At 39.1% G+C, this 25,205-nt stretch overlaps 1 protein-coding gene across 2 annotated transcripts; it reads right to left on the bottom strand.

Moving 5' to 3' along the window:
- Positions 1-1,523: 1,523 nt before the first annotated feature.
- On the bottom strand, positions 1,524-25,004 carry PIP4P2 (phosphatidylinositol-4,5-bisphosphate 4-phosphatase 2). 2 transcript variants are annotated; one of them, XM_066565525.1, is made up of 7 exons: positions 24,847-25,004; positions 18,877-19,025; positions 17,724-17,830; positions 15,872-15,995; positions 10,210-10,262; positions 4,289-4,379; positions 1,524-3,142 (listed from the first exon to the last, which is right to left on the bottom strand). In XM_066565525.1, exons 1-7 carry the CDS (start codon positions 24,950-24,952, stop codon positions 2,999-3,001), a joined length of 774 nt encoding a protein of 257 aa, XP_066421622.1. In that variant the 5' UTR covers positions 24,953-25,004; the 3' UTR covers positions 1,524-2,998. The 2 variants fall into 2 exon arrangements, with proteins under 2 accessions (XP_066421622.1, XP_066421629.1); XM_066565532.1 differs by having other exon boundaries at positions 18,877-19,022.
- Between the last annotated feature and the right edge of the window lie 201 nt (positions 25,005-25,205).

Genomic DNA, 25,205 nt, shown 5'->3' with positions numbered 1-25,205 from the left:
ACTTAGAAAGATTTTCTAGAACTTCATATGAAGCTGCTGCCCTGGCATTCCCTCTGTTTATAAAGGCATACACTGAAAGACAATATCAATTTCTCAGCAATAACCACTCATGACTCCACAGCTGCTCCAGCATCTTCTCCAAGCACTTCATGCTGAATTTCTTATCAGACTAGTCTGAAAGATTTAGCTTCTTTCAACATGCTACTTGTGACAAAGATCTCCTAATTTTCAGAAACACTACCCTCTTGTCCTCATAAGACAACATAATAACATGTATGGTGGGTATAAATAAAATCAGTCAAAGACTTATTAATCAGTAGGTTTATAATTTAAAAACTGCATCCAGTTTAAGATCTGAAGTGTTTCCTAGCCAAGGACACACAGTTTGTATAAAAGCTCTGGTGGAAAGGAGTGGAAGGAGAACAGGGAACAGGGGGAACTAAAACCTCAAGGACGTAAATCCTTAATCCTGAATTTGAACAGGACATTCCCATACCTAGCACAAAAATAGTACCTTAAGGAAAAGACTATTGAAAATGAACAAAAACAATGAGTGATTATAAAACCTGAAAGTTGTTCTAGTGGTCTGTATGCACAGGACAGGATGTTAATTTTTTTTTAAATTTTAAGTTCAGAGAAGTTTATTGGATTGGTAAGTAGTTCAGCACAGAACATCACAACTGTCTACAAACAAGTCCGCTTCACAAACGGCCACATCCATTGGAGTCCCTCAATGTCCCATCAGATTCTACCATTACATTCATTAGCTGGTAAAAATATCACAATTCTATGTACATTCTATCTACCAGCAGTGGTTGAAATGTAATGACACTTTATAGGAATAATTACCATGTTTTACTTTGCAAAAGGAAGTAGAAGCTAACATTGTGCTAGTACCCTGATCCTGACAGAAGTAAGTTGCTTTATCCATCCCTTCTGCTGAAAAAGGTTGAGAAGAAAAAGAAGAAACACAAGACAGGAAATAAAGTATAGCTTAACACAGGGGAGAAAAGTACAAATTCAATTGATTCATTAAAATAACATCATACCCAGCCCCCTCCCACTTCCAATGCCACCCTCACGGAAGTTACAAAAGCAGTGGATAGTTTTCTGTACAGCCCTAACCTACTTTATGTCACAATGTGGAGTGCAGGCAGTATTTTGAAACACCAAGTACCAGGAAAGAGTATTCACAGATTCAAAGGCAAGTGAATACAGCAAATCTCAACAGTGAAGGGATGTAAAAATCACTAGGACAAGAAGGGAGTATATTAGTCCATCAATAAGCCATTGACTCAAGAAAATAGAATCCCAGCACTGGTTTCATCCATTATTTACATCCTCATTCTTCCTAAAACATCAAGATAATTGCAATTTATTATTGCTATCTTATATTCCTGAGGCTGCCATTTGGCAAAAATGCAGAGGTCACCTTTAGTGTGCCATACTTTTGTGGTTCCTGTATCATATCAGCAAATTTGTCCACTTACACATTCTTATATACATATAAATAACAAAATACATTTAAGTTTGAATAATAATCTTTATTTCTTTATTAGTTTATTTGTAAAAGGTACATTGTAATCCTGAGCTACTGCTTTTATACATTTAGCGTCATACAAAGACAGATCATTTACAGTTCGATCATTTACATTTATTGTGCTCCAAAATCCTTATCCGAATATCATTTTGACTTAGCAGGAACATAGATCATTTAAATTACATGTATCCCTGAAACATCCATATTAATTTACCCATCTGACCCCATTAGCTAAATTACTAGTTGTCTAAATCACTCAGGACATTCCTTCTGAATTTAGCAAAAACTTGTTTAAAATTATAAAGATGGGCAGTGCAAGAACTGGTCCCTCAATCCTTTCTGAATACATCATTAGAAAAAACTTTCTGTTTCCGTATTCTCTCGGCAAGTCAGTGCTAAATTGATTAGATGTACTTTGATGGAATGGTCCAAGTAATAGTTTACTAATTTCCTTATTACAGCAGTTAATGAGAATTTACAGTGTCTCCCTTTGCAGTGACCAGTGTCATAACTCTCCCAAGCAGAAAAATCTGATGTGATCAGAGGAAAGTAAGAGGCAACCCATCAACCATCTTATTGTCATCTACATGACACTGAAGTATTACAAACCAAGTCATATGAAATGCTTCCCTTAGACCCTGTAAAGGAACTTGTACAAGTAACCAGAGTTAAGTTCCATAATCCGAGCATGGCTTTTAGGATTTGCCAGTTAAAAAAAACAAACCAAACCAAACCAAACAAACAAAAAAAACCCCAACCAGAACAAACCAAAAACCAAAACCTCAGTCCCAGGATCCTTGAGGAAAAAGCATTTATCCTAACTGAAATCCAACCCTGGATAAATGGAAATTTAATTGGACTACCAAAATAGCATCTCTCTACCTGAAAAATCTCCAAGCATACAGTGTTTACAAATGTCTCTCTAGCAACAGTGTCAGTCTTTTAAACACTCACAATTTTCATTTCCTGAATAAGGTCACTATGATCTTAGGCAAAAGATGCAGTAAAGCAGTTCAAGCAAAATGCTTATTGCTTAGGTTTTAAAGCAAGCCACTTGAATATAATTTCAGTTAAAATGTTAAGTACAAATGTGAAGCTACTGTAGAAACACTTATAAACACTCTTGCTTTTGAATTCTTACTGATAATCTAGAAAAATGGCAGACGGATTTTAACATAACAAAGGAAATGTAAAACTTAATACTGTTTGAAATACAATTCAACGCCTATAAAGACAGAGTTATGAACATGTAAACATAGCTTTAGTATTCAGAGCTAGGGAATCTAGCAGCAAAACAAACTATTTGCATATTATGTAGTGCAATGAACATTTGTTCTTAGAGACCCCCAGTCTTTAAACTACTTTGAACAGAATGGAATCCTTACAGGAAAGGTTTTAAAAGTGTCCAAGATGTAATATCCAGAACTACTAGGTGTTCATCTATAACCTAACAATTTTCTATGCAAAATTGTGCTCTGGATAGCTGACTTTAATGGCCCCCCAGTAGCAGGCTCGAATGAGGCAGATTAAACCTAAGAGATAAGCAACAGCCCAAGAAACATATGTTGCGTGAAATCGCCTGGCGAAATCTTGTGTACCAACCTAAAAAGAGAAAACAGTAGTGTCAAACATACAGCACTGTCTGTTCTTCAGGGAAGAGCAAGTTATATTAAGGAGAAGCATTTCAGCGACTTTTCAACTCTGGTAAGGGTAAATTAGGTGTTTTATTAGCTTGATTTTACATAACCGTAGGATAATGGAGCTTGAAAGGGAGATCAGGAGACCTCTAGTGCCAACTCCCCAATCAAAGTAGGGTCAACCCCAAGGTCACACCAAGTTGTTCATGGTTTTAACCCAGCTAGGTCCCAAATAACTCCAAGGACGGAGGCTACACAAGCCTCTAGACAAACTTCATAGAAAAATGTTTTCACATAATTTCCCAATTCAGTAAGGTCATGAAAAAAGGAAAAGAAATTTGTCTCTCACTGTGTTTATTTCTGGCTTTGTTTCTATGAGGGAACCTGGAAAATCCTTCACAACTCATTTAAGAACACACATAATTAATTATTTAAGTAAAAACGCAAGTTAGAGGCATAATGAGAATTACACATATGAATTCACTGGAGGTATTTCCTCACATTAACTTTTCTGGGATTCCCAGGTAGAAAGTTGGCTCTAGTAACCTGTAGGAGATACTGGTAAGCCAGATACCACTGGTTCCACTTAACAGAATAACAACAGACTGAGCCTTCTCATTTGTAAAAAGATTATGAGCTGGTTTTCCTCTTTACAGCTTTTACAAATTACAAAGACTCATACATACATATTTCTACTGCTTGGAACCCCATTCACCTCTATTGCAGTGGAACTTCTATTTCTGGCTATACAGTGACATGCATTTTTGGAAACACGAAGTTTTGAGAGCTCTAGCAAGAGCAAAGTGTTCCAGTATTTCTACAGCGAAATGAACCATTTTTCATAAAACTCAAATTTTTAGAGATGAAGAGTCAAATTTAACATCAGAAAAAAGAGATTATCAAAGTGCCAGAATATCTTTTTTTAAAAAAATCCTTGTTTTGGCCTACTCAGATGATTAAGTTCACAGTTTTAATGGAGATGACAAAAACCACACAATTTAGGAAGTTTTACTCAAATGCTCGGAAAAGAAGAGCTGGTCAACTAAGAGAACTTCTTTGAACACACACACCCCTGCACACAGCTGCAAATTTATCATGGGACATCACTCACAGTTAATCCAACACCAATGAAGATGCATATCATTCCAATTGTGATATATGCACAGCAGCGCCTCCGTGGCAGTGCACTTCCAACAGAAGAACTGTTAGAAAATAAATGGTATTGTAAATTAAAAGCAAACAAAAAATCCCAAGCCCAACCAAACAAATAACAACCACCACAAAAACCAGCCCTACCATCAACAGTAACTGTTCAGTCTCAATGGGGAATGGAAAGAGAATGGCAATACACCATCTTCAGTTTATAGAGTTGTAAGCAAAGATTACAGTTATACTACAAAGTACAGGACAGAGTCTTCATTTTTATTTGAAAGAACTGCTGGTGCTTATCTAGTACCTAAAAATCTAGGTGCTTACAAGAAAGGGAATGGTGCCACATCCACAGCTTGAGTGTGTCTACCTTCTGCACCCCCAGTACATCCCAGTAATTGTCTTGGATAGCCTTTGGATGGCAAAACTCAAGTTTGCTTTCCAGCTTCCCTGAAAGACACCCTTCAGACTTTCAGCACATCAGCATATGGCTTCAATACTTCACCACATCTAAGTAACTGAAAATAACTTCTACCACCCCTACATGTCATTAATATAATAACAACCTTCACTATCCATTTCTTGGATACTCAATACTGTTCAGTGACTAAACTGCTCTGAAGATCAATACAAATCATTGTAGTCACAGACATGTAACTTTTTTCCATGTTCAACATCTCCAAATACTGAAATTCTTTACGCTATTAAGTCAACTTGAAGAACATGACAAGTGTTTCTTACTTTGCAATTTCTTTCGGAGTTCTATCACAATTTAAATGAGCTGCACAAATAACTTCTGACAATCAAGGTAAATAAATCTCCTGGAAGTTCTGTCACTCATCATCAAGACTATGAACTCCAGGACAGACAGCTCTGTCTCTACCTGCTGTGTCAAGACAGTGCAAATAAAACATAATATCTACTACAAGTTAGAAAAACTATTCTAGAAGCTCAGCATTGTTTAGCAAATACATCTTGAGTCACACATTTGCAATCACATACAGGTTAGTAATGAAGAAAATAGGAATATGATTCCACTGAAACACAGTTAAAAGGACTAGAGAGGCAGAAGTGCTTTTATAAAGCACGTATTATCTATCTTAGAGATGTTTTGAAGCATCCTGAAGCATGCTAGCATTAGTTAAGTACTTCATCCCATTCTGGGAAATCAACACACCTTAGGAAATGTGTAATGCTTTTACTCATCTCATGATAGTTCAACTTAGTCAAGATAAATGCGTAACAGAAAAAAGCACTGCTGAACAATTGAAGCAGTACAGGCATCATATGACTGACCAAATTTCTGGCTCCAGTTAATTAACCACATAGCAAGGCCTCATATGCTTAGCATGTGACTAAATTTTTTTAAGTATTTGTCTTAGAAAGCCTTCAAATAGATTGCTTTAAGCAGCTTTACTTCAACGTTATTTCTTTACAAGGAATGTCTGAAATGCTCCAAGAGAAAAAAACAAACAAACAAACACCACCCCAGTCCTAAAGCTAACACAATGAGCTTCATCTTTCAAGGCAAGAACTGAATAAAGTGACTACTCACAAGCCATTTTCAGAAGAGCTAGAAAAGTCCCTAAACAGTACTGCTCATTAGCTTCCATGGGGAAATTACTTCCTTAGCAAAACCTCACAATACAGAGTGAAATAGGACACTGGAGGGTGCCTGGGGTAGGATTAGGGTAAGAGAATTCCCAGTTGGACAAATAATGGTATCTTACCCTCTCACATACACACCTCCACACACTCCCCCCCAAAAGCCACTCTACAGCTCTTCTAGAAAAGGGATATGTTGTTCAATTCCAAGTTACATGAGTTAAAAATAATAAAACCAAACTGTAGTTTTATAAAGGGAACAAGGGAAGAGACTGAGTTTGCCAAACTGACCTTAGGTTCCCTCCTTTACAGGATTTTGTGGCTATATACTCAGAGTTAATGCTATTATAGAGCTGGATACCATAGGATAAGCTGGTAAAAATGTCATGTTCAATACAGCTAAAACATACATGATGCTTATTGTACCGTGTACTGCACGCAGAGTCAAAGTTCATTCTGGAAAAGAGACTTTCACTTTCAGAGCTGACTTACAGACTTAGTTTTGTAATCATAATATTGCAGGTGCTGTGTGTATTTTCCATCCATATTTCTCATGTGTTTCCTCCTATCCAGAGGCTGGGGGAGAAACCATCAACTCAAATACATGGAAATGTAAAGAATGTCTCAATTTAGCTGCTTTGCTCTTTCCACAGAAAGCAATGATTAAATAAAGATATTAAAGTTTTTACAGTTGTGTAACAGACCTAGGAGTCCCAATAAATCATTATTCATTTTTCACCTCCCAACAGTGATGTTAGCCACTGGCTTCCTCTAGGTAGTGAGGCTTCTTCTACCCACCCCAAATTACACATAAACCCCCCAAATTAACTTAGAATAAAGAAAGTTGAAACTCTATCCCAAAAACCTACCAACGGTGAAAACTTTGACAAGCACATCTGGCAATATTAAAATGGGATCAAAAGAACTTTCTTCATATCACAAAAGCACCAAATTAGCTCCATTGTGGGAATATGAGGGAACTGTCTAGAAAGCAGCAGTTCCTTCTTTCTGAGCTGCTGCTGAGGAAGCAAAGGCACCTGCCAGAACTCTGGGCAGCAGCAGCAGATACAGAAGATGCCAAATCCAATATTGCATCATGGAGTAATTAGAAGAGGGGAAAACTGCCACATGGGACAAAGGTTATAAAAGAAGTACCACAGGAAGGAATGTTGGGCCTCTTGTGCTCCAAGTAATAGGAATTATGACCATGATTTCAAAAATGCTTTTAAGAGGAAAATTAAAATGCCAATATTTTGAAGGTGAATAGCACTGCTGAAATTAGCCTTCACAGCAGTGATGGGGTTCCAACATCTCTCTCTTTACTAAAAGTCCTTTATGGGGCAAAGGCGCTATAAATTCATTAGGGTTCATAGTTTGGGCAGACCTTAAAAAGTAAAAGAGATAGATTCTACAGGAAAAAAAAATAGATTTGACATTCTGTAATAATAACCTGTACCATTCAATTCCCTTTCTAGTAACTGAATTCATGAACTGAATTTTCTAGATGATTTAATAAACATCTTGAGAAAGAGAACAGCAAACAAAAAACCAGCTCCTGCTTCTTCATCATTAAACGAGAAAAATACCAGAAGCTTTCCCTGGATCTCTCACTTTTGGAAAACAAGCTGATAAACATCTGGTATTTAAAAATGCAGAAGAACACTAAATCAGCAAAAAGAAACCATTTCTCCCCCATTCCCAGGTGGCACTATAAAACACAACTGTATCATGACAATTTCCTCATTAGCTACATTTATTTTCCCTATGCAAGTAAGGGCCTGTGTCAGGCAGAGCCACTAGACAATCAGTAAGGCTTCTGCAAACACCTTACTTAGACTAACATGACAGGTTTATAGTCCACTTCCAAAGAGATTTGATCATTTACCAAATAAGATTTTATTCTCTACAGCACAATTAATTTCCTACATTTCCCAAGTTATTTTTCAAGACAAAACAAGTGCATCACAATGGCAGCACATAGATGGGATTAAAAACAGATGAGAAATTCAATCCTATTTGCCCCTACACTCAGATATGAGAGGTTCCTTTGTTTAGGTACTATGAGGCATGATGGCTTTATTTCTCTTTGAACACTGTTTCATTTTTAACTTTTTCAAGTAATAACTACTGACCTCCCCTGCAGTTTTAGAAGACATTGGTAATATAAAGCTCTAATATCCATCAACCAAATGGAAGGTCACAAACTACCTGCAGAGATTCACTGCACTTCTAAAAACATTTGAAACAAAATTATGAATCTAAAAAGTGTCAGCTGACGTCTCCTTGGAAAACTTACTGTTGCAGTGATTCAAGATTCCTTTTGCCTTAGTCTACACTATCCTTTTCTCAGTGACAACTATCAACTTAATCAACAGAAGGAATGAACAGTTCTACATCTGACTACTCAGCTACGAATGCAAGAAGTTTTGCATTAATAAGATGAAACCCTACATTCCCTTTTAACTACTTGGCTATGCTGACCTCTGTCAAAGACCTGATAGAAAGCAGGTCACTGCAGTTATTTATTCCATCACCATGACTCAAAGCTGTGTCTCACCTATGCTGTGCCCTAAATCCATGTATCAGAAATGTTTATGCTGCTGGAAGTGCAGAACTCCTAACCATCACATCCCAAATGCAGGAAAACACCGAGCAACTCATTCAAAGCTAAATTACAATATTCCACAGTTTTGCATTCTCAGCCCAAGGACAGATGTGCCCACTTGTTAAAATTTGTTTTGCATTCTGCAATACAGTTGCCATGCAAACTGTAATTATCACAAATTGCACTGCAGAGAGGCTCCCACTTTCCTACATATGGATGACATGCCTTGCACTTTATGGAGGAGAACACTACAAAAAACTTTGAGTTTGGCTGGAATTTAAAACAGAAGCAACATTAATCAAAAGACAACAGACCAAAAGATCACATGCTGTGACTTTTGACTGTTGTTTGGAGCATAGTTTATTTTGCTGCTGTTATTGTTAGGGTTGGGTTTTTTGTTTGGTTGTTTTCTTTTTTTAAGGTTAAACAACAAATAACACTGACCTAAGGAGAGTCAAGAAAAAAGCAAAGGTCAGCTAACAAGGCTGACATAAAATATAAAACATAATTGCAATTAGTTTTAAAACAAACCAAACAGCAAAACTCCAACCCCTGCTCAAGGACTGAACAGACTTAATGTGTCAGTACACACACCCCTGCAAAGCAGCAGCTCATCAAGACTGAGTTTATTTAACCTAAGCAAATTAGAACATATCCACAACTCCACACTGAGTTGGTTACACCCCTGAGGTTAAACACAGCACTAGACTGACTTCTCTATCAAATACTCCAATAAAAAAGACTTCAGTCAGTGCTGAAGGCCAGGCCATGCCCACACCTACAGTGCATTTATCCTACACTTTCTCCTTCCTAAGGGACCTGCTAGCTTTCCTACAACATGCAACACAGCTGAGGTTCTCCATTCCCAGTGGAAAACATGTTTGTTCCTTCTACTGGAAGTCCTACTTGCCTGTCAAAGGAAGACAAATATTTAAATAAATAAGCAGGACATGAAGGTCTCTGAAGTAATATTTATATCTTATTTCACACCATGTGGCTGGGAACACATACAAATTTTAAGTATGTTACTAGTGCAACAATTCAAATTAAGAATTCCTGAGCTCAGATAAGAAAGGCCAAACAAATATTCAAAAAGAGAGACTCAAAAAAAACCCCAAAACTCTTACAAGCTCTTGTATTCTAATTTTTCTTGTTCTTCTTGAAGTAATAGCAAATGAGTACCCAAGTTATTCCACAGTCATTCGTAAACATTAACCAAGATAACGCATGAAGATGCTTAACACAAGTTGGGTGTTGAGTTTATAGTATCAGTAAACCTTCTTTCAAATTAAGACAAGATTATTTCCTTTCCTCCCTTTACAATAAAGCAATTCAAGTTCTACCTTTAAAGATGATATCTGATTACTACTATGAAGAGGTAAAATTTCAAGGACATAAAATGTTAATTTTAGCAACCTATTCCTGTCTATTGTTAGCAGCTTATTTTTGCCTCTATCAATTCAAACAGAGCATTTTCATAAATGCAGGTGGATATGTCAAAGCTACTGATTTCTGCATAAAGAATGGAGAATTCATATGCACACAGTATCTGCTTTAGCCTTGAAATTCAGCAAAATAATCAGCACAGCCAACACATTTTACTCCAAAGACTTACAGAAGAAACACTGGCTACTTCACAGTAATTTACATAACCTTGCTTTCAGAGAACTTACATTTTTTTGCAGTGTGGGCATTTTGCTAGTGTGTTAAACCTCAGTTCCATCCACTGTAAAGAGAAAAAAAGAAAAAGGCTGAAAAGCAGACCTGAGAAAATGGTTGTTCCACTTAGTGTTAAATGTCACTAGGAAAACATTTTGCCTCTCAGACTCTTTGTTTTTTGTTTCCTTCTATAAATGGGATGCCCTTTTGTCAGTGGCAACATTGGATTGGGATTTCCATGTGAACATTTCCCATGACTTGCCTTAGTATTACAAAATTTTCTTGACGTAATGTGGTTGCATCAACAGGCGTAGTATGGGCAACATTATAATATTAATAGGTTTTCTTCTCTTACTTAAAAGACTATGAATATACCCTGAATCAAAATAAGTGTGTTTTCTTTGGCACAATTACAGACAGAAGTATTTTCATAAATGATGCAAAGGTTGGGAAAAGATTGGAAAACTAAGTTATGGGTATACAAAAAAATGAGGTAAAGAATATTTAAGAAAGGAGATATCAGGTTTTACATCAATGAAATAGAGAACATTTCTGACTACTTTACATGACTGTTAAAAAGATGATATGTAAAACTGTACATGCTAAGGTCACCACCTTCCATGCTCAGACTGAAACCTATGTGGGAAACAGCCTTGCTGAAAGCAATGCCTAGAACTAACTCAACCAGGGGATACACTGTGATATACTCACTTAAAAACAGCAGGTTCTGTTCTATTTCATTCTGTAATAACAGTATTAAGCAAACATTTTAAACATGGTTGCCTAGATCAAGGGAATAAGGCTCTTTTTCTAACTGCAGCTTTCTCTCTCTTCCCCTGCCTTTCTCAAGTGGAGGTAGTTGGAAGTTTTCTGGGTGATGCAAAAAGTCACACTGCAAGCTAAAAGCAGGAGAAGAAGCCACAGTGCAGATCCCAGTGCCTCCACGAGGCCCTTCCTTATCTCCATGAGAAATCTGAAGCTGTCCTACTGAAGTGAAAGTAACTCCTACAGCCACAAATCAAAATCAGAGCCCATCCTCATATGGAAAACACCACCAACCTACAGCAAACACCATTTAAATGCTGAGAAGAAATTTATGATTTTTATGAGCAAAGAAAGATGTGTCTTCTCACACCCTGTCAGTATGAAGAGATTTTGCTGTGAGCAAAGTTTCAAACTGGGGTATTTATTGAGAGTTTTCCTACCTATTGAATATCTCCCTCAGTTTTTTTTTTTTACTTAGGGATAAATCTCCACTAAAAAGCAGTCCATCTTTTATTTTCTTGTTCCAAAGTGTCCATTTACACATTTACAGGACAACTATGTAACCGGTATTACTTGTTTACAAAACCTGACCAAACTGATTTAGCAGACTTTTATTTTAGTCCTTAATAAAACTTCTCTAATGCTCCCCACCCAAGCAAAGCTTTTTAAGAGCATTAATTCTACTTCCACATTCCTGGCAGAGGAGCAAGTTAAGTATTTTTTGCATCCCTTTCAAAAACCTACTCAATTTCCCTTAACTCTACACAGCAAAAGTGGGATAAAATGCAATTGTCAGTACTGGGGATGGAGAGAGGCCTCATCAGAGCAGTTATTTCAGCTTTTTAAACTGCAATTCCAGAAATAAAGGAAAGTCTAATTCCAGGATCTATATTTTACCTAATAGTAATTGAACTTCACTTCTATAGACCAGTATCAATTCTATATCACAGTGTAGGCAACTCCATTTCCTTGGTTACTCATTAATGATCTTTCCAGAGTTTTAAAACTTCTAATTATTAGCCCAAATTATTAATGGCTCCAATTATTGATGGAAAAAGGAGTCAGCAATAATCTGTTTTCATTGAGAGTTACCTGGAAATAACAGAAGCAGTAGCTGCTATGATGACTTTTACACAGACCAGAAGTATTTGTAGAAAAAGAGCAAAATTGTGACAAGACTTTCAAAGCACAAGAACTCAAATCATATTAGCACAGTGGGGAAAGGTTATGTTTGTGTACATTCTAAATCATGCTTAAGCTAGCATTTTTTACTCATACTCCAGAGTGCCTTGAAGTACCTAATATTGATTCATGTTGTTAAGAAGTTACACTTACATGAAATTTAGCTCTCTGCTGAGAATACAATGATTTTTTTAATTGGAGCAATACAATATACAGCCCAAATCCCTTTTTAGAACTACTGAAACACAGATGAAGAGATGAGGAATACAGAACTTGTCAATATGTCAACTGTGGACAAAACCAGACATCCATCAAAGGAATTACTAGAAGAACAGTCAAAAATTTTCCTTCTAAGCCTATAATAGTTTTCAGTGCATTCAAAACAAGACAGTGAAAAAAAAAGGCCCGAAACAAAACAAAAAGACATAGTACATAAATACATACACAGTCCTACATACAGCTGCTGCTGCAAAAGCTTCCTCTCCATTCCCTTCTGGTCCTTTGGGAAAGCAAAACACTTTCACAAACTAAAAACATATCTTATTTTTCTGAAAAGTTTAATGGGTTTTCTATTCAATTATTTCAGAAGCAAGTATTTTCATATTTGATTACTTTAAAAAAACAAAATTGACAAAGCACATCTGACAAAGCATAGTGCTTAGCCTGCAGCCTGTGGCTTTCATAGCTTGCTCCTGGCTTCTTGTCCCTGAGGTCCCTCCAAAAACAGGACAGTAGCAGGAAGATGGCAGAGAGGGAGAGGACACAGGGACAGCCCTCCCTTGTCCCCCATCTCCAAAGGCAACTCAGCCTCTGACAGCCACAGCCCATTGCAGGCAGAGGTCCCTCAGAGGAGCAGCAGGGAATGATTTACTGCTGGCAGAAACAGTAACTGCACAGCCCAAGTCCAAAAGCTCCCAAAACAGCCCAAACCAGATCAAACTGATATTTAGCAACACAGTTAAACCCTCGTCCTGCCCTCCTTTTCTATTTTATCCTTTTTTCCATTGGTCAAGTCCAAACCTGCCAGAAACAGTAGAAACCTTAACACAGAAAGAACTCCTACCAGATTACCAAGTGAAAAAAAAAAAATCTGATTAACAAGATGTGAAGTATCAATAGTTTGGCTACAATTTCACTTCAGTACTAAGCCACTCTTCCAGCTAAGACAGAGAAACTTTAAGGTGCACCATAGCAAGGAGTGTGGTTTTCATAATTTGTAAAAAATACCCCACCATGTGCAGAGGCAAGCAAAACACAGTCATGTTTTCAAATGGAAAATAAAATCTTGGAAAGGTGGTGAACAAGCTGATACTCTTAAAAGAACACAGAACATGACAATTTGACTTCTCCATCCCAGGGATTCTAGCTTTGCTTGTCTATTTTATTTATTTTTTAACTGCCAAGTAAAGTAAAAGGGACAGCCTAGTGAGTTGCTGAGAGATGCACCTAGCACTACATATTTTCTTCACAACATGGAGATATCAAAAGGCAGAAATATTAACTCAGAAACTGAGCTTCCAGGCTGGCTAAAACACTTTTTTGTTGCTTCTCTGCTCATTCTGAAATCCAAACAATTTCCTGATTTTTCTTAACTAGAAATTTTATTTTCAGAATCTCAAACTTAATTACAGAAAAAAAATGGAAGCAAAAGACTGATGGGAAAGCTGTGTAACACGAGGCAAAAAAGGGTTTATTTCTTGATAATTCAGCATAAAAAAATAGCAAGCTTTCAATTTCTAATGGTTCAGAGAGTTACTTTTCAACATATCATGAAGTGACAAATTGGTCTTATCCTGGCAGACAGGACTATGAAGTTCAAAACGTTGCAGTTCCCAAAAGCAGCCAGATGATATGAACACGCATGCACAAATCCCAAACTAGAAAACTTAACCTTTTAAGGCATAATCCAGTAGTTATGGGCAAAACCAGACTTTATGGATTTGGTTTTTTTCCCTTATGTTCACCTGAATAGTTCACAGTGTAAACTGCAAAGTTAATCTGAGTGTACTTGTATAACGTAAATAGGAGATCAAGACAGGTAAAACTCCTGTGAAAGTCCCTAAATATAGGATAAAAAAAAAGGCAAACAGAAAACCCACCTCAGCTATCTTCAGTTTCAGACTACTGTTCTTTAGCATGGGTTATAAGAAAAAATTATGTATTTTTTAATACATAGGCTGAATTAGTAGACAGAATATTTCTAGAGGATCTCTCTAATTGCTTCCCAGTTAGCAGATTACTTGTAAATTCCTCATCATATTCCTATTTCTTTTCAGAAAAAGAAAAAAAGAAAGAAGCATAAGGGCCATCTCCAGCTCCCTGCACTCATCACTTAATATAATAGTTAAAACATTACAGCACACCTGTGCTGGATTCAGCTGGGACTATTAATTTACTTCTTAATATCTGGTACAGTGCTCTCTTTTGGATTCAGTAACAATGTTGGTAAAGACTTTTCAGTTTCCCATGCTCTGTCAGCAAAGAGGTGCACAAGAAGCTGAGAGAGAGCACTACCAAGACAGCTGAGCTGAGCTGGCCAAAGGGATATTCCATACCACAGAACATCGTGTTTGGGGCACAAACTGGGGGAAGTTGGCTGGGAGATGCTGATCACTGCTGGGGCACTGGCTGGGTCAGCAGGTGGTGAGGAATTGTATTAAGCATCACTTATTTCTCTTGGGTTTTATTCCTCTCTCTCTTTTCATTACTATTATTATTGTTATTATTATCATTAGTACTATTCTTTTTCCATTTCAATCATTAAATTGTTTTTATCTGAACCCTCAAGTTTTACCATTTTCCCAGTTCTCCCCACCAGGGCAGGGGGCTGGGTGGTGTTAAGCCACAAAAGCACCTCACTGATCCATAAACCTGAAGTGAAGACTTGAAGGCACAAACCATTACAGAGCCTACCACAAAAGCCAGCCCTCCTCTCTCTGCTGGTACAAGCTGACATGGAGTGGCATCCCCTAAGCTGCCTTTTTCCCTGCACAAGGAAATGCACTTGAGTATTCTCTGATCTTTATGTATCTTACAATCCTTTGTTTCAGGAATGCACCACCTCTCTTGTGACTGTTTTCTTTAACTGTAGCCCTTATCTAGTCATTTCCTACAACCCACAAACCTGAAAGAGATTTAATCACTGGATGATGAAGCCAAAGCTAGCTTGCTTGTGTACTGCAATCAAAATTCAAGTGTGGCAGCACCTTGTCCATTTAGAAAGCTACAGAGAGTTCAACAGCAGAAGAGCATTTGTGCATCCTTCTACTTCAAAAATGGGATTAACTGGCATTCTCACATATAAATCAAAACCTCCAGTTCTCCAATAACCTACAGATATGCCAATGGCAAGTGCCATAACCAACAGCTTTCCAGGGCTTATACAGCAATGACAGAACTTCTCCCTTGGCCACTGCAGAACACAGCCACCACTGCAAGCCCAAACAGAACCTGGAAAACCAACTTCCTCTTCCAGCACTGCCCACTCTCACATCATGAAACAATAAGACATGGGCTTTATCTATCCATGCACAGACAGACTGCTAAAAGTTTTCTTGAAACACATAAAAATAACCAAATACAGACCATACACTCATATTAATGAGTAAAGAAGTTTTAGTTCCTCAATGATGCCAGACAGTGAGGCAATACACTCTAAAAACTGCTTACAACAAACAGCTTGAGGGATAGCACAGTGAGGCAAGAAGGAGAATCTGATGCTTTACTTACAAGGAATGTATTTCCACAGTGCCCACACACCACTCTAGTTCCATCTGGTTGAACTGGCAAGGCAGGTTGAGCTGGCTGCTCCTCTGGAATCAGCATCACTGGACCAAGAGTAATGATGCGCCTACTGTGTTAAGAACATTAGATACACATGTAATAAAGCTAGCAAAAGAGAAGGATGATGTGTTCAAGCAATTAACTCAGTCACTACCAGTTTAAATTACACATTTCAACTGTAATCTACTTGTTAAACAGCTGATGCACCCAGTTTTGGTCACTCTCTAAAGTATTTTCAGTTTTAAAAATATTCTCTTTCCTGTAAGATCAGCCATACAAGCCTAAACCCTGTATCAGACTTGCAAGCATATGACAGAGATGCTCCTTAGAAAAATGAAAACTTAATACCCAGGCTGAGCAAGCCTGAGAATTGAAATGTGCATACCCATGTGAAACACATAGAAAGAGTAAGGATCTTCCATAACCTAGTTCTCCTTCCCACACTAGTGACAACCATGTCGATATAAGAAGCATATCCATATTTGCACAGTAAAATATTGATATTCCATTCAAACTGAGTAAACTAAAAATGAAAACCACCCTAGGTTGACTAAATGAAATCAATTTACTTTAAACTAATTATTTACTTTTATGTTCAATGTGTTTCCAGTTTAGTTACACAATTTGTCAGTCCAAAATGACAGTACCCAAATTAACCAACTCAGAATGAGGATGAAACTTCTTAGAATGAGGGGGAAAATTAAAGCAATATTTAATTTGCACTGCATCTCTTCCATCTACAACCAAAATTGTATTCTGAATGCCTTTCCTTCAATATGGAGTCTTCCATTTAGGTCACACTCCCAACTCCCTCCTTTAAAGTACACTACACCAATTTTGCTCAGTTTCTAGCAAGACAAATACATAGGCTATCTTACTGCTTACCTGTATGCTTTTGAGATCATTTTAATAAAATTAAGGCATTTCTAATTTAGTTTAGTTACCAACCTTGTGATATACTATAACTGAACTATCCCATGAACATTTTTGCACTCTGAGAAAATGTTTGGAATGTTTTGAAGTCCTACCCAACCAAGCGTTAGTAAAAGGAGTTAATTCCCACAAGTCACAAACTATGTTTGAAAACCAGAACAGCCAATAGACTGGTGACTAGCTAGGGCACTTGGTGGGGTAGAACTCCCCTCCACATATCTGCAGACTCAGCCTTCCTCTCCCTTTCTCCTGTTAGAGCTGCACCACTTCCAATCAAACTCCTCCTACCTCAGTGGAATCTTTAACACCTTAAGCCCAACAGTAAGAGCAATCACTATGGCAATCACAATTGCTTCTCTTATAACAAGTGTGTACATTTAAGTTGAGAGCTGAGAGGAGAATGAAAACTCAGCATAACTAAGGAAACTGAAGTCAAGCTACTACTCCACCTCCCATCTCACCCCCAATCCCTACTCTGAGTTTAGGAAAGTGAGTATTCTGTGTGGTTACAATAACTAAGTCTCCAAGAAATTATGAATGTTAAGTCCCAGAAATGAGAAGTGGATTTTCTTCTATTGCTCTTTACATTATTTTTGACTTACAAAGTAGTTATATAATGGGACACACACATCTGAGACTTAAAGAAAAGGAAGAAACTTTTTTTCTTCTTTAATTTAAAAAAAAACATATTCAAAACGGACTCCAGCACTACCTGTGTCTGCAGCAATTCAGTACTGCTCTGTAAGTGTCCATGTAAAGAGACCAAGGCTTTGAATCTCTTTTAGTTTTAAATACTCAACACAAAAACAAAAACAGTTGCTTTAAAGAAAACCATCTCAAGGCACTGGAAGTGTTTTATTCTTACCAGTTTGGTCTTGGGCAGCCTATTTTCCGAGATGTATCCTTACAGATAAGGAGACAGTTACATTGACATCTAACATACTTCTTCCCTGAAGGAGGGTTTTTGATTGGCTAAAAAAAAACCCACAACCACCAGAGAACACACATCAGAAGTCATAGCAATTCACTTTTTTCCACATAACAGGAAGACAAAGCAGAACAACTCCAGTGAAAAGTTCTTGTTAACAGAAATACACTTCCTCTTACAGAGGAAACTTCAGAGTCAACACAAAATTAGAAATTTTTTCTTTCTTAAGAAATGAAAATTTCCTTATTAGAACAAACAAATTCTGCTCACTCATGGAAAAACATTCATACTTTAGCAATGACAATTCAAGGCTTCAGTTCAGTTATTTTTTATGTGAGTTTAGATAGTGATGTATTAATAAAAAGCAATGACTCAAAACCAGTCAAAACATCAAACAACCCTTCTTGCCTGGTACAATGGCTTTATTCAACAGTGAAAGGACCACAGTCTGTTTCTTGGTCACTAAGAGACTATGAAGACATCACCAAACTGTAATCTTATTTTAAACTGTACTGAAATTATCTTTCTCCAACCTGGGAGTCAAGTTTCAATGTCCCTTTCATGCAGCAAATCAAAAGGTGCACAATACTTTGTTTGGCTTGAAACATTATATATTGGACAGGAAAGTGACTATCAGCAGCAGGTTCTCTACCCTCTCTTCTAAGTGGAAAAAAAATTCCTGCAGTTTTAAGGCTTCCTGTTTTCAGGACATAATTTAATGTTCTTTTTATATAACATATATACAATAAATCCATGTAATAAATCTAATCCAGTGTTTTTCACAGAAACGCTTGCAGAAGCTGTGAAGCACTGCAATATCACATCCCAAAACTAAAACTGGCAGGAGGAAAAAAAATAAAAGCAGGAGGAAAAAATAAAAGCAGGAGGAAAAAAAATAAAAGCAGGAGGAAAAAGAGTGAAGACTTGAATTAAGAGGAGAAGAAACAAATATGTCTGTGAGCACTGGCAGTCAGCTGGGCTGGCTCGTGCTCTTCCTCAAGGGTGGTGGCAGGAAGGGACCCACCTGCTCAGGTGAGGACATGAGTGCTACCCCCAGTGCCCCCCAAAAACACCAAAAAGTCCATTTTACCGTGGCTTCATTGCAGACTGTGCATTTAACCACGTGTTGGTGTAGCTTGCCATCCAAATTGATTAGTGACTGGCACACACGGCAGTTTATCACAGGAACACCGCTGGCATCTGGGCTTGCAATGGCAGTGTATGGAGGGGGAAGCTCTGCTGCAAGACACAAGCAAATCTCAGCTGAAAAAACAGAGGATCCTAAAACGCTTCCAGCAAGTATTGTTTCCAGCAGGCACAGGCTCAAAAAAGAAAAAAAAAACCTTATACCTCAAACTCAGCGTTTAGTATAAACATAGAACAAAACTAAGTTTGTTTTCCCCTTCTCCACAACTTCTGTGTACACAAACACCATCCATAGCTGTAGGTAAAGTAAACCAGCAACACAAACACACTGTAAATCACCCCAGAAATCTGGATCCAACAGAACTCATCTATGTAACTTTATTTCAAACCAACTTTTTGAAGTCCATAGAAAACACACGGAGAAAAAAAACACTAAAGAACCCCAAACCTACTATAGATTAGTAGAGACTGGCTTCTGAAGAAAAAGACCCAGGAAAAAAAACCAAGACACAGGTAGGAAGAGTCATAAACAGCATTCACAAATATCTAAAAAGACTGAAATACAGACAAGTGTTTATCACATATTAAAAGATACTACAGGTAAAAACACAAAAAAGTCCTGTTAAGAAAACAGGTCTTAGGATAGGAAGTGGCATGAAATGCTTCTTTTTTGAGTACAACAGCAAACATATGCTTTCTTGAAGAAAAAACCCTGAAGTCTCAGAGTTTCTGCTTTTAAGGGTTCCAGATACTTTTCTTGTCCAGAAGCCAAAGTACCAATGCACAAGAAGGTCTTCAGTCACTCTGGAGAGGCTGACACTGGGAAGGCTTTAATGGCCTCAGGCCTCCAGGGAAGAGCAGACTTCAAACTCCAGCTTTGTCAGTCTTGAGCCCACAACAAAACAGGGAGGAAACACTGAAGATTATCTGAGGCTTAAGAATCCATGGAATGAAAACAATTCAACACAGTGATCTCTCACAAGCTTATCACCACCACTCTTGGGCATATATTAGCACTGACTTTTATTTCATCAAGAAGTTCAGGGCTTTTCAGGTAAGCAAATTCAGAACAGGCATATTCAGTAGTTCATATTTAGCTTTCTTAAATACTAATAGTTCAAAATGCTCTGCAGCCTTGGGCTGCAATAAGTTTTTCAAAAATTACATCCAAGCAGCTAACCAAATCTTCAGAGAAGCAATGAGAGATCAGCCTATTTCCCATTTACCAACAGCACTGAACAGAGCAGTATCTGCTGGAGGGTGGTGAGTGAAATCACAGGCTGCTATCAAAGCTGACAAGCCCAAGTATTAAATTTAAGCCTGTGAGAATGCACTCATCACTCCTTCACTGTCTTGGAGTGAATGTCATAAGCTGGAGGGATAAAAGAAACCCTGTCTGCCCTTCAGATCCAAAAGTCACAACACGCCTTTGAAGTGCATGCTGAACAGCCATGTTGCTATCTCTTTTTGCTACTTGGTCTATATATGACCCAGACCTGTGCTTGATTTTAACCCACAAAGGCAGCAGGAAAAAGATGGATACCTTGAGAGTCTCAGAATCACATCCAATATATGTGAATTATTTCAGATGAGAAACAAAATTAACTTATATGCAGCAGTACAACTGAATTCATGACACTAACTGATGCTGTATTTCTTGAGGAAGTGAACTTCACACCTTCAGCTCTGATACACTGGTTACAGAAAACAATATCCTTAAGAAATATCAAGTAACAGTACTGTTATTTCTTCTGTTTGTGAGGAAATACACTCTGAAAAAATGCAGCATCCAGAAAAATAAATCTTAAATATCAGTATTTTGCAGTACTGTGATACCCTATTTTAAGTAAGGCTGCCACACGCAGGACATGAGACATTACAAGACATTAAAAAAAACAAACACACACAAGACAAAACCCCAACCCACACACTTTGGCAAGTAGAAACAAGCTCAAGCCTACCAGGGCACTCCAGAAATCAGGTTAGAGTAACCACCGTGGCAAAGTCAAGGCTGCTCCAGTGGGTTTTGGCAGTCAGCAGACTGCTTAACTGCTCCTGCAGTGAGCAGCTGACACTTTCTGGCTAGGGGAACAAGCAGCCAGAAAACAAAAGGCATGTTCCAAAGACTAAATACCAGACTCTCTATCAAGACACCTTTACAGTTAACTCCCAGCTTTAAGGTTGCTTTTTTGAAAAGCAACAGTTGTTTTACAGAAGTTCTTGACTTTGTCCTCTCCATTTAAAGTGTGACAGCTCAATTCTGTCAGCTGGGAATAGGGTGGCTGTACTAAGGCAAGCAGGATCTTTAAGGGTACCAGAAAGTGAAGAGAGACACAGCCACCAACATTTCAGCTTTCCACAATCCTGGAATACTTGAAAATTTGACAACCATACCTTCTAGACATTTATAATTTTCTATACCCATTTCCAAGCGATAACTCTTATGAAGCTGGTAAACTGAGGTGTGTGAGCCCCTACACACAGCACCAGCCACTTCTTCAGCCTCATACTGGAGCTGCCTGGCTTCCAGGTAAGCAGCCTCACTGTTCCTGTCCTGCTGGCTCAGCAAATATCAGATAGCAAGTGAATAATGGCTGCTTTTCAGAGCCCTGCTGCAGCAAATAACATTTGCTATGGAGCAGAAAGCATGAGGTATCTTGGCACTGCAACCTTCATGCTCAAAGAAAATGTGCATTTTGAAGAGGTCCAAAAACCAAGCCAGCAGAAGCCACCAAAATTAAATATAAAGAAGAGTATATTTGGGGAGGGTAAGGGGGTGGGTGATAGTGAAAAGGAAAAGAAAGACATTGTCTTGGAGTTAGCTGCTCCTCACCCCTTAATAAAAAGGCTTGAAAGCATATTAGCTTACTTCAGTATGACCTTTTTTTTTTTCTTGACATCTTGAATTTCAGGCTAACTAGAATATCTAAAACCAGTTTATAAAGGTCTGTCAGTCTGTCATACTGGAAGGTAGGCAAGCTTCACATACACACCAGGAGAATGTAATTAGATAGTGAATTTCCTGCTGCTGACATACCAGTTTACAGCTATATTATCCATTTCTCTTTAAAAAAAATGAACACAAACAAACAAAAAAGCACACACACACACAAAACCAAACAAAAAACCCCCAAAAATCAAATCAAACAAACAAACAAAAAAAAACCAACAGTAATTAGTTCAGCAAGATTAGCAAAGTGTCCTACCATGCAGTACTTCTGACTCCCTCTTCACCCTATAGAACAGCAATGCCATGGAAGATATCCCATTTGCAACCTGAGAAACTCCTTGTGGTACTTGTGTACTTTCCTCCCCTGGTAGTTGAAGGGTGGAAACAACAGAGAACCACTAGAAGCCTACCAGGGTTAAACATAAATTAGTTTTATTTGATTTAAAAAAAAAAAATAAAAGTTCTTTATCATGACCTGTGAGGGGGTGGGTAAGGGAAAAAGTTTAATGATTGATGTCAGAGATACGTTGTTAAAAACTAAGAAATCCTGGAAAAGGCCCAAAAATCCCAAAAGAAACAAACAAAACCCCACTGACTAACCATCCTACTCCAGGGAAAAGAACTGATAGTTTCACTCTTTGTCAATGTTGTGAAAAGTTTCTTAAATACTGTGGGCTGCATCCACACTGAAAAGATTTTTCTTTCTTGCATCATTAAGAACACTGAGCCATTACCAGGATTCAACCATTTTACACAGGGAAAAGGGTCAGCTGGGTCTCAGCTGCAGCTCAGCAAGGGAAGAGAAGGCTACCTTCAAAACATGGTCTCTCTAATTTAAAGTTCAGGATGATATACTTGGCACAGTAGATAATTACAGGGATAAACCCAATAATGTACATTCAGGTGGTAGTTTTAGCACAAAGGGCTTCTTCCTCCTTCCTCTGCCACTCCACACTATCCAGATGATGCTAATCAAGGAAGCTTTGCAGAAGGAGTTTGCTTTGGAAGCAAAGCCAATACTTCCACAGGAATGATTCTGCCCTCTAAGTCTAGCCTTGTGCTAGGGAGAGAGATGAAGTCTGCCAGTCAGCTGGAAAGGCAGTTTAGCTTGCATGGATCCTTTCACTAAGGAAAGCCAACAGAGAAGGGAAGTAGAGCCACGGGCCTGTGCCACAGCTCTGCACAATTCTGTTCCACAGCTGTCTGACATTTCTGCAGAGCAGCTCTCAAGTGCTGCCTAGTAAGTTTGCTCATGCACTGATCAAACAAGAGGTATTCGACATTCAAGAAAGCTCTATGTTGGTTCCTCCTCATTTTTGGGAAGAAACCACTTATCTCAAGCACCACATCCTGCCACAGGTGCCCAGCCAGATATCTCAAGTAACAGATGCCCACTGAAGGCACAAGAGAACATGGCTACCAAATGAAATGAGCATTTCAAATCCAGCTCATTTCCAGGTCATGAGTTTTACCCTGGGGTCAAACAAGAGTCACTAATCTAATACATTTTCATTACTTTTTAAATTTATAAAGATTTAAAAAAAAAAAAGAAAAACCCAAAAAACAAAAAACAGATTGAAATGTATGCAAAAATGGTTACAGGATAAGGAACCCTAAGAATAAAAATATCAAACTCCAGAATGTAAACTAAGGTAGATATATGGATTTTTTTTTGTTTGTTTGTTTACTTGGGGGATACTGCCAACACTAAAAAATTGATGGCAAATAAACCCCAACTAAAAAGCCAAAGTATCCAACCTCTGCTCTTTTTTAAGCAAATATTCCTTTGTCCACTTCAAATCAAAGTAAACAGTCAACATCAGCTACAGCCCTAACTGAAATACATTTCTGTATCAAGACAAGAGGACTAGCTTTCCACAAGATTAAATATAATTCAAAACAGACAGATGCTCACTCATTCTAGTTGCATACATGTCATGAATCTATATAGTTAATAAAAATCATTAAGAAAGGGCCAACACACTGGACCTACTGAGATAAGAATTGTACTCTTACATTTTAAAGGGTACAGCTAGCAAAGCTACACTAATCTTATTTCATCTTTATTCCTTCAGCTTTCTCCACACCTCAATTTCTGCTCCAAAACGTTTAACTGAAAAAAAAAAAAACCTACTAATGTATTTTGATAACATCCTGATTCACGTTTTCTAAGTGATTTTTTCCACCTACTAATTAAATAGTCAGTATTGATCAACAAGACGATTTTTCCTAAGTCTGTGCAAGAGAGATAATACCATATAATTATGCCACGGCTACAGATTTGTAACCGCAGTATCGGACTTGCTTTAAAAATAAAGCCATAACCAGCTATGGCCTTGAAACGTGTTTGCAAGGGCATCCTGGTGGTTTTGGACTTCAGCTACCACACTGCACCGAGTCCCTCCGTTATTCCGACGGGATTGCCAGGACGGGCTGGCCACACCTGGGCACGGGGCTGAGGCTGCGATGTTCCCGGCCATGGCGACCTGCGCGCTCGGCCCCGCGCTGCGCCCCTCCCGCAGCCGCCTGTGCCCAGCCGAGCTGCGCTCGGCTCCGGATCTTCCACTTAATCCTGCTCCTAATTAATGGGGAAACCCAAGTCCCACAATTAACACGCAAGCTGCGGCATGCGAGCGAGTTATAATAAGCAGACCGGTTCGGGCTTGTTCTGCCCTTGCAAACAATTATTTTAATTTCTTTTATTTTTCCTGCTGAGCCGCCCAGGCCGGAGCGCGGCGGGGAGCAGGGCCTGTGCCGGGCACGGAGCGGCGTTACCTGTTGTTCCCCACCGGCCAGGGCGGGGCGGGGGCTCCCCCGCCGGCCGCCCCCGGCCCGGCCCCGCCGCCGCGGCCAGGGCGGGGGGAGCCCCGCACCGCCGCAGCCGGGCGGAGGCGCCGCGTCCCCCGCCAGACACAGCCACAGCCACGGCGCCAGGGCCGCCCCCCGCCCGGCACAGCGCCTTACCTCGGGGACTGCTCTCCGGCAGATAGGGCGGCGCGGTCGGGGTGACATTGCCGGAGCCGGGCGCGGAGAGCAGCGGGGAGCGCTCGTCCACCCCCTCGGCGGCCATGGCTGCGGCGCGGAGGGCCCTGCCCGCTGCCGGGCGCGGGGCGGGGAGGCGGCCGGGCCGGCGGCGCCGGGGAAGGAGCGCAGAGGAAGGGGCTGGGAATGAATGAGAGCGGGGCGGGAAGGAGGGACGGCGGGGCGGGGAGGAGGGACGGCCGGCCCCCGGCACGGGGTAATGAGCGGGGCAGGCCGGGGGCGGTGTCTGGAAGACAAACATAACAACCTTCGGTCGTAAATAAATTTTTCCCGATAAAGAG

Source organism: Molothrus aeneus, chromosome 1, assembly GCF_037042795.1.
Source record: "Molothrus aeneus isolate 106 chromosome 1, BPBGC_Maene_1.0, whole genome shotgun sequence".
Classification (NCBI taxonomy): Eukaryota; Metazoa; Chordata; class Aves; order Passeriformes; family Icteridae; genus Molothrus; species Molothrus aeneus.
This window is presented reverse-complemented; position numbering and strand designations above follow the sequence as displayed.

Coding starts and splice junctions, on each gene's coding strand:
- PIP4P2 (XM_066565525.1), bottom strand. CDS start 24,952: ATGGCCGCCGAGGGGGTGGACGAGCGCTCCCCGCTGCTCTCCGCGCCC. Junction 4,380..10,209: donor TGCCCACACTGCAAAAAAAT/GTAAGTTCTCTG, acceptor ATTTTCTAACAG/TTCTTCTGTTGGAAGTGCAC. Junction 3,143..4,288: donor TCATTGGTGTTGGATTAACT/GTGAGTGATGTC, acceptor TTCTCTTTTTAG/GTTGGTACACAAGATTTCGC.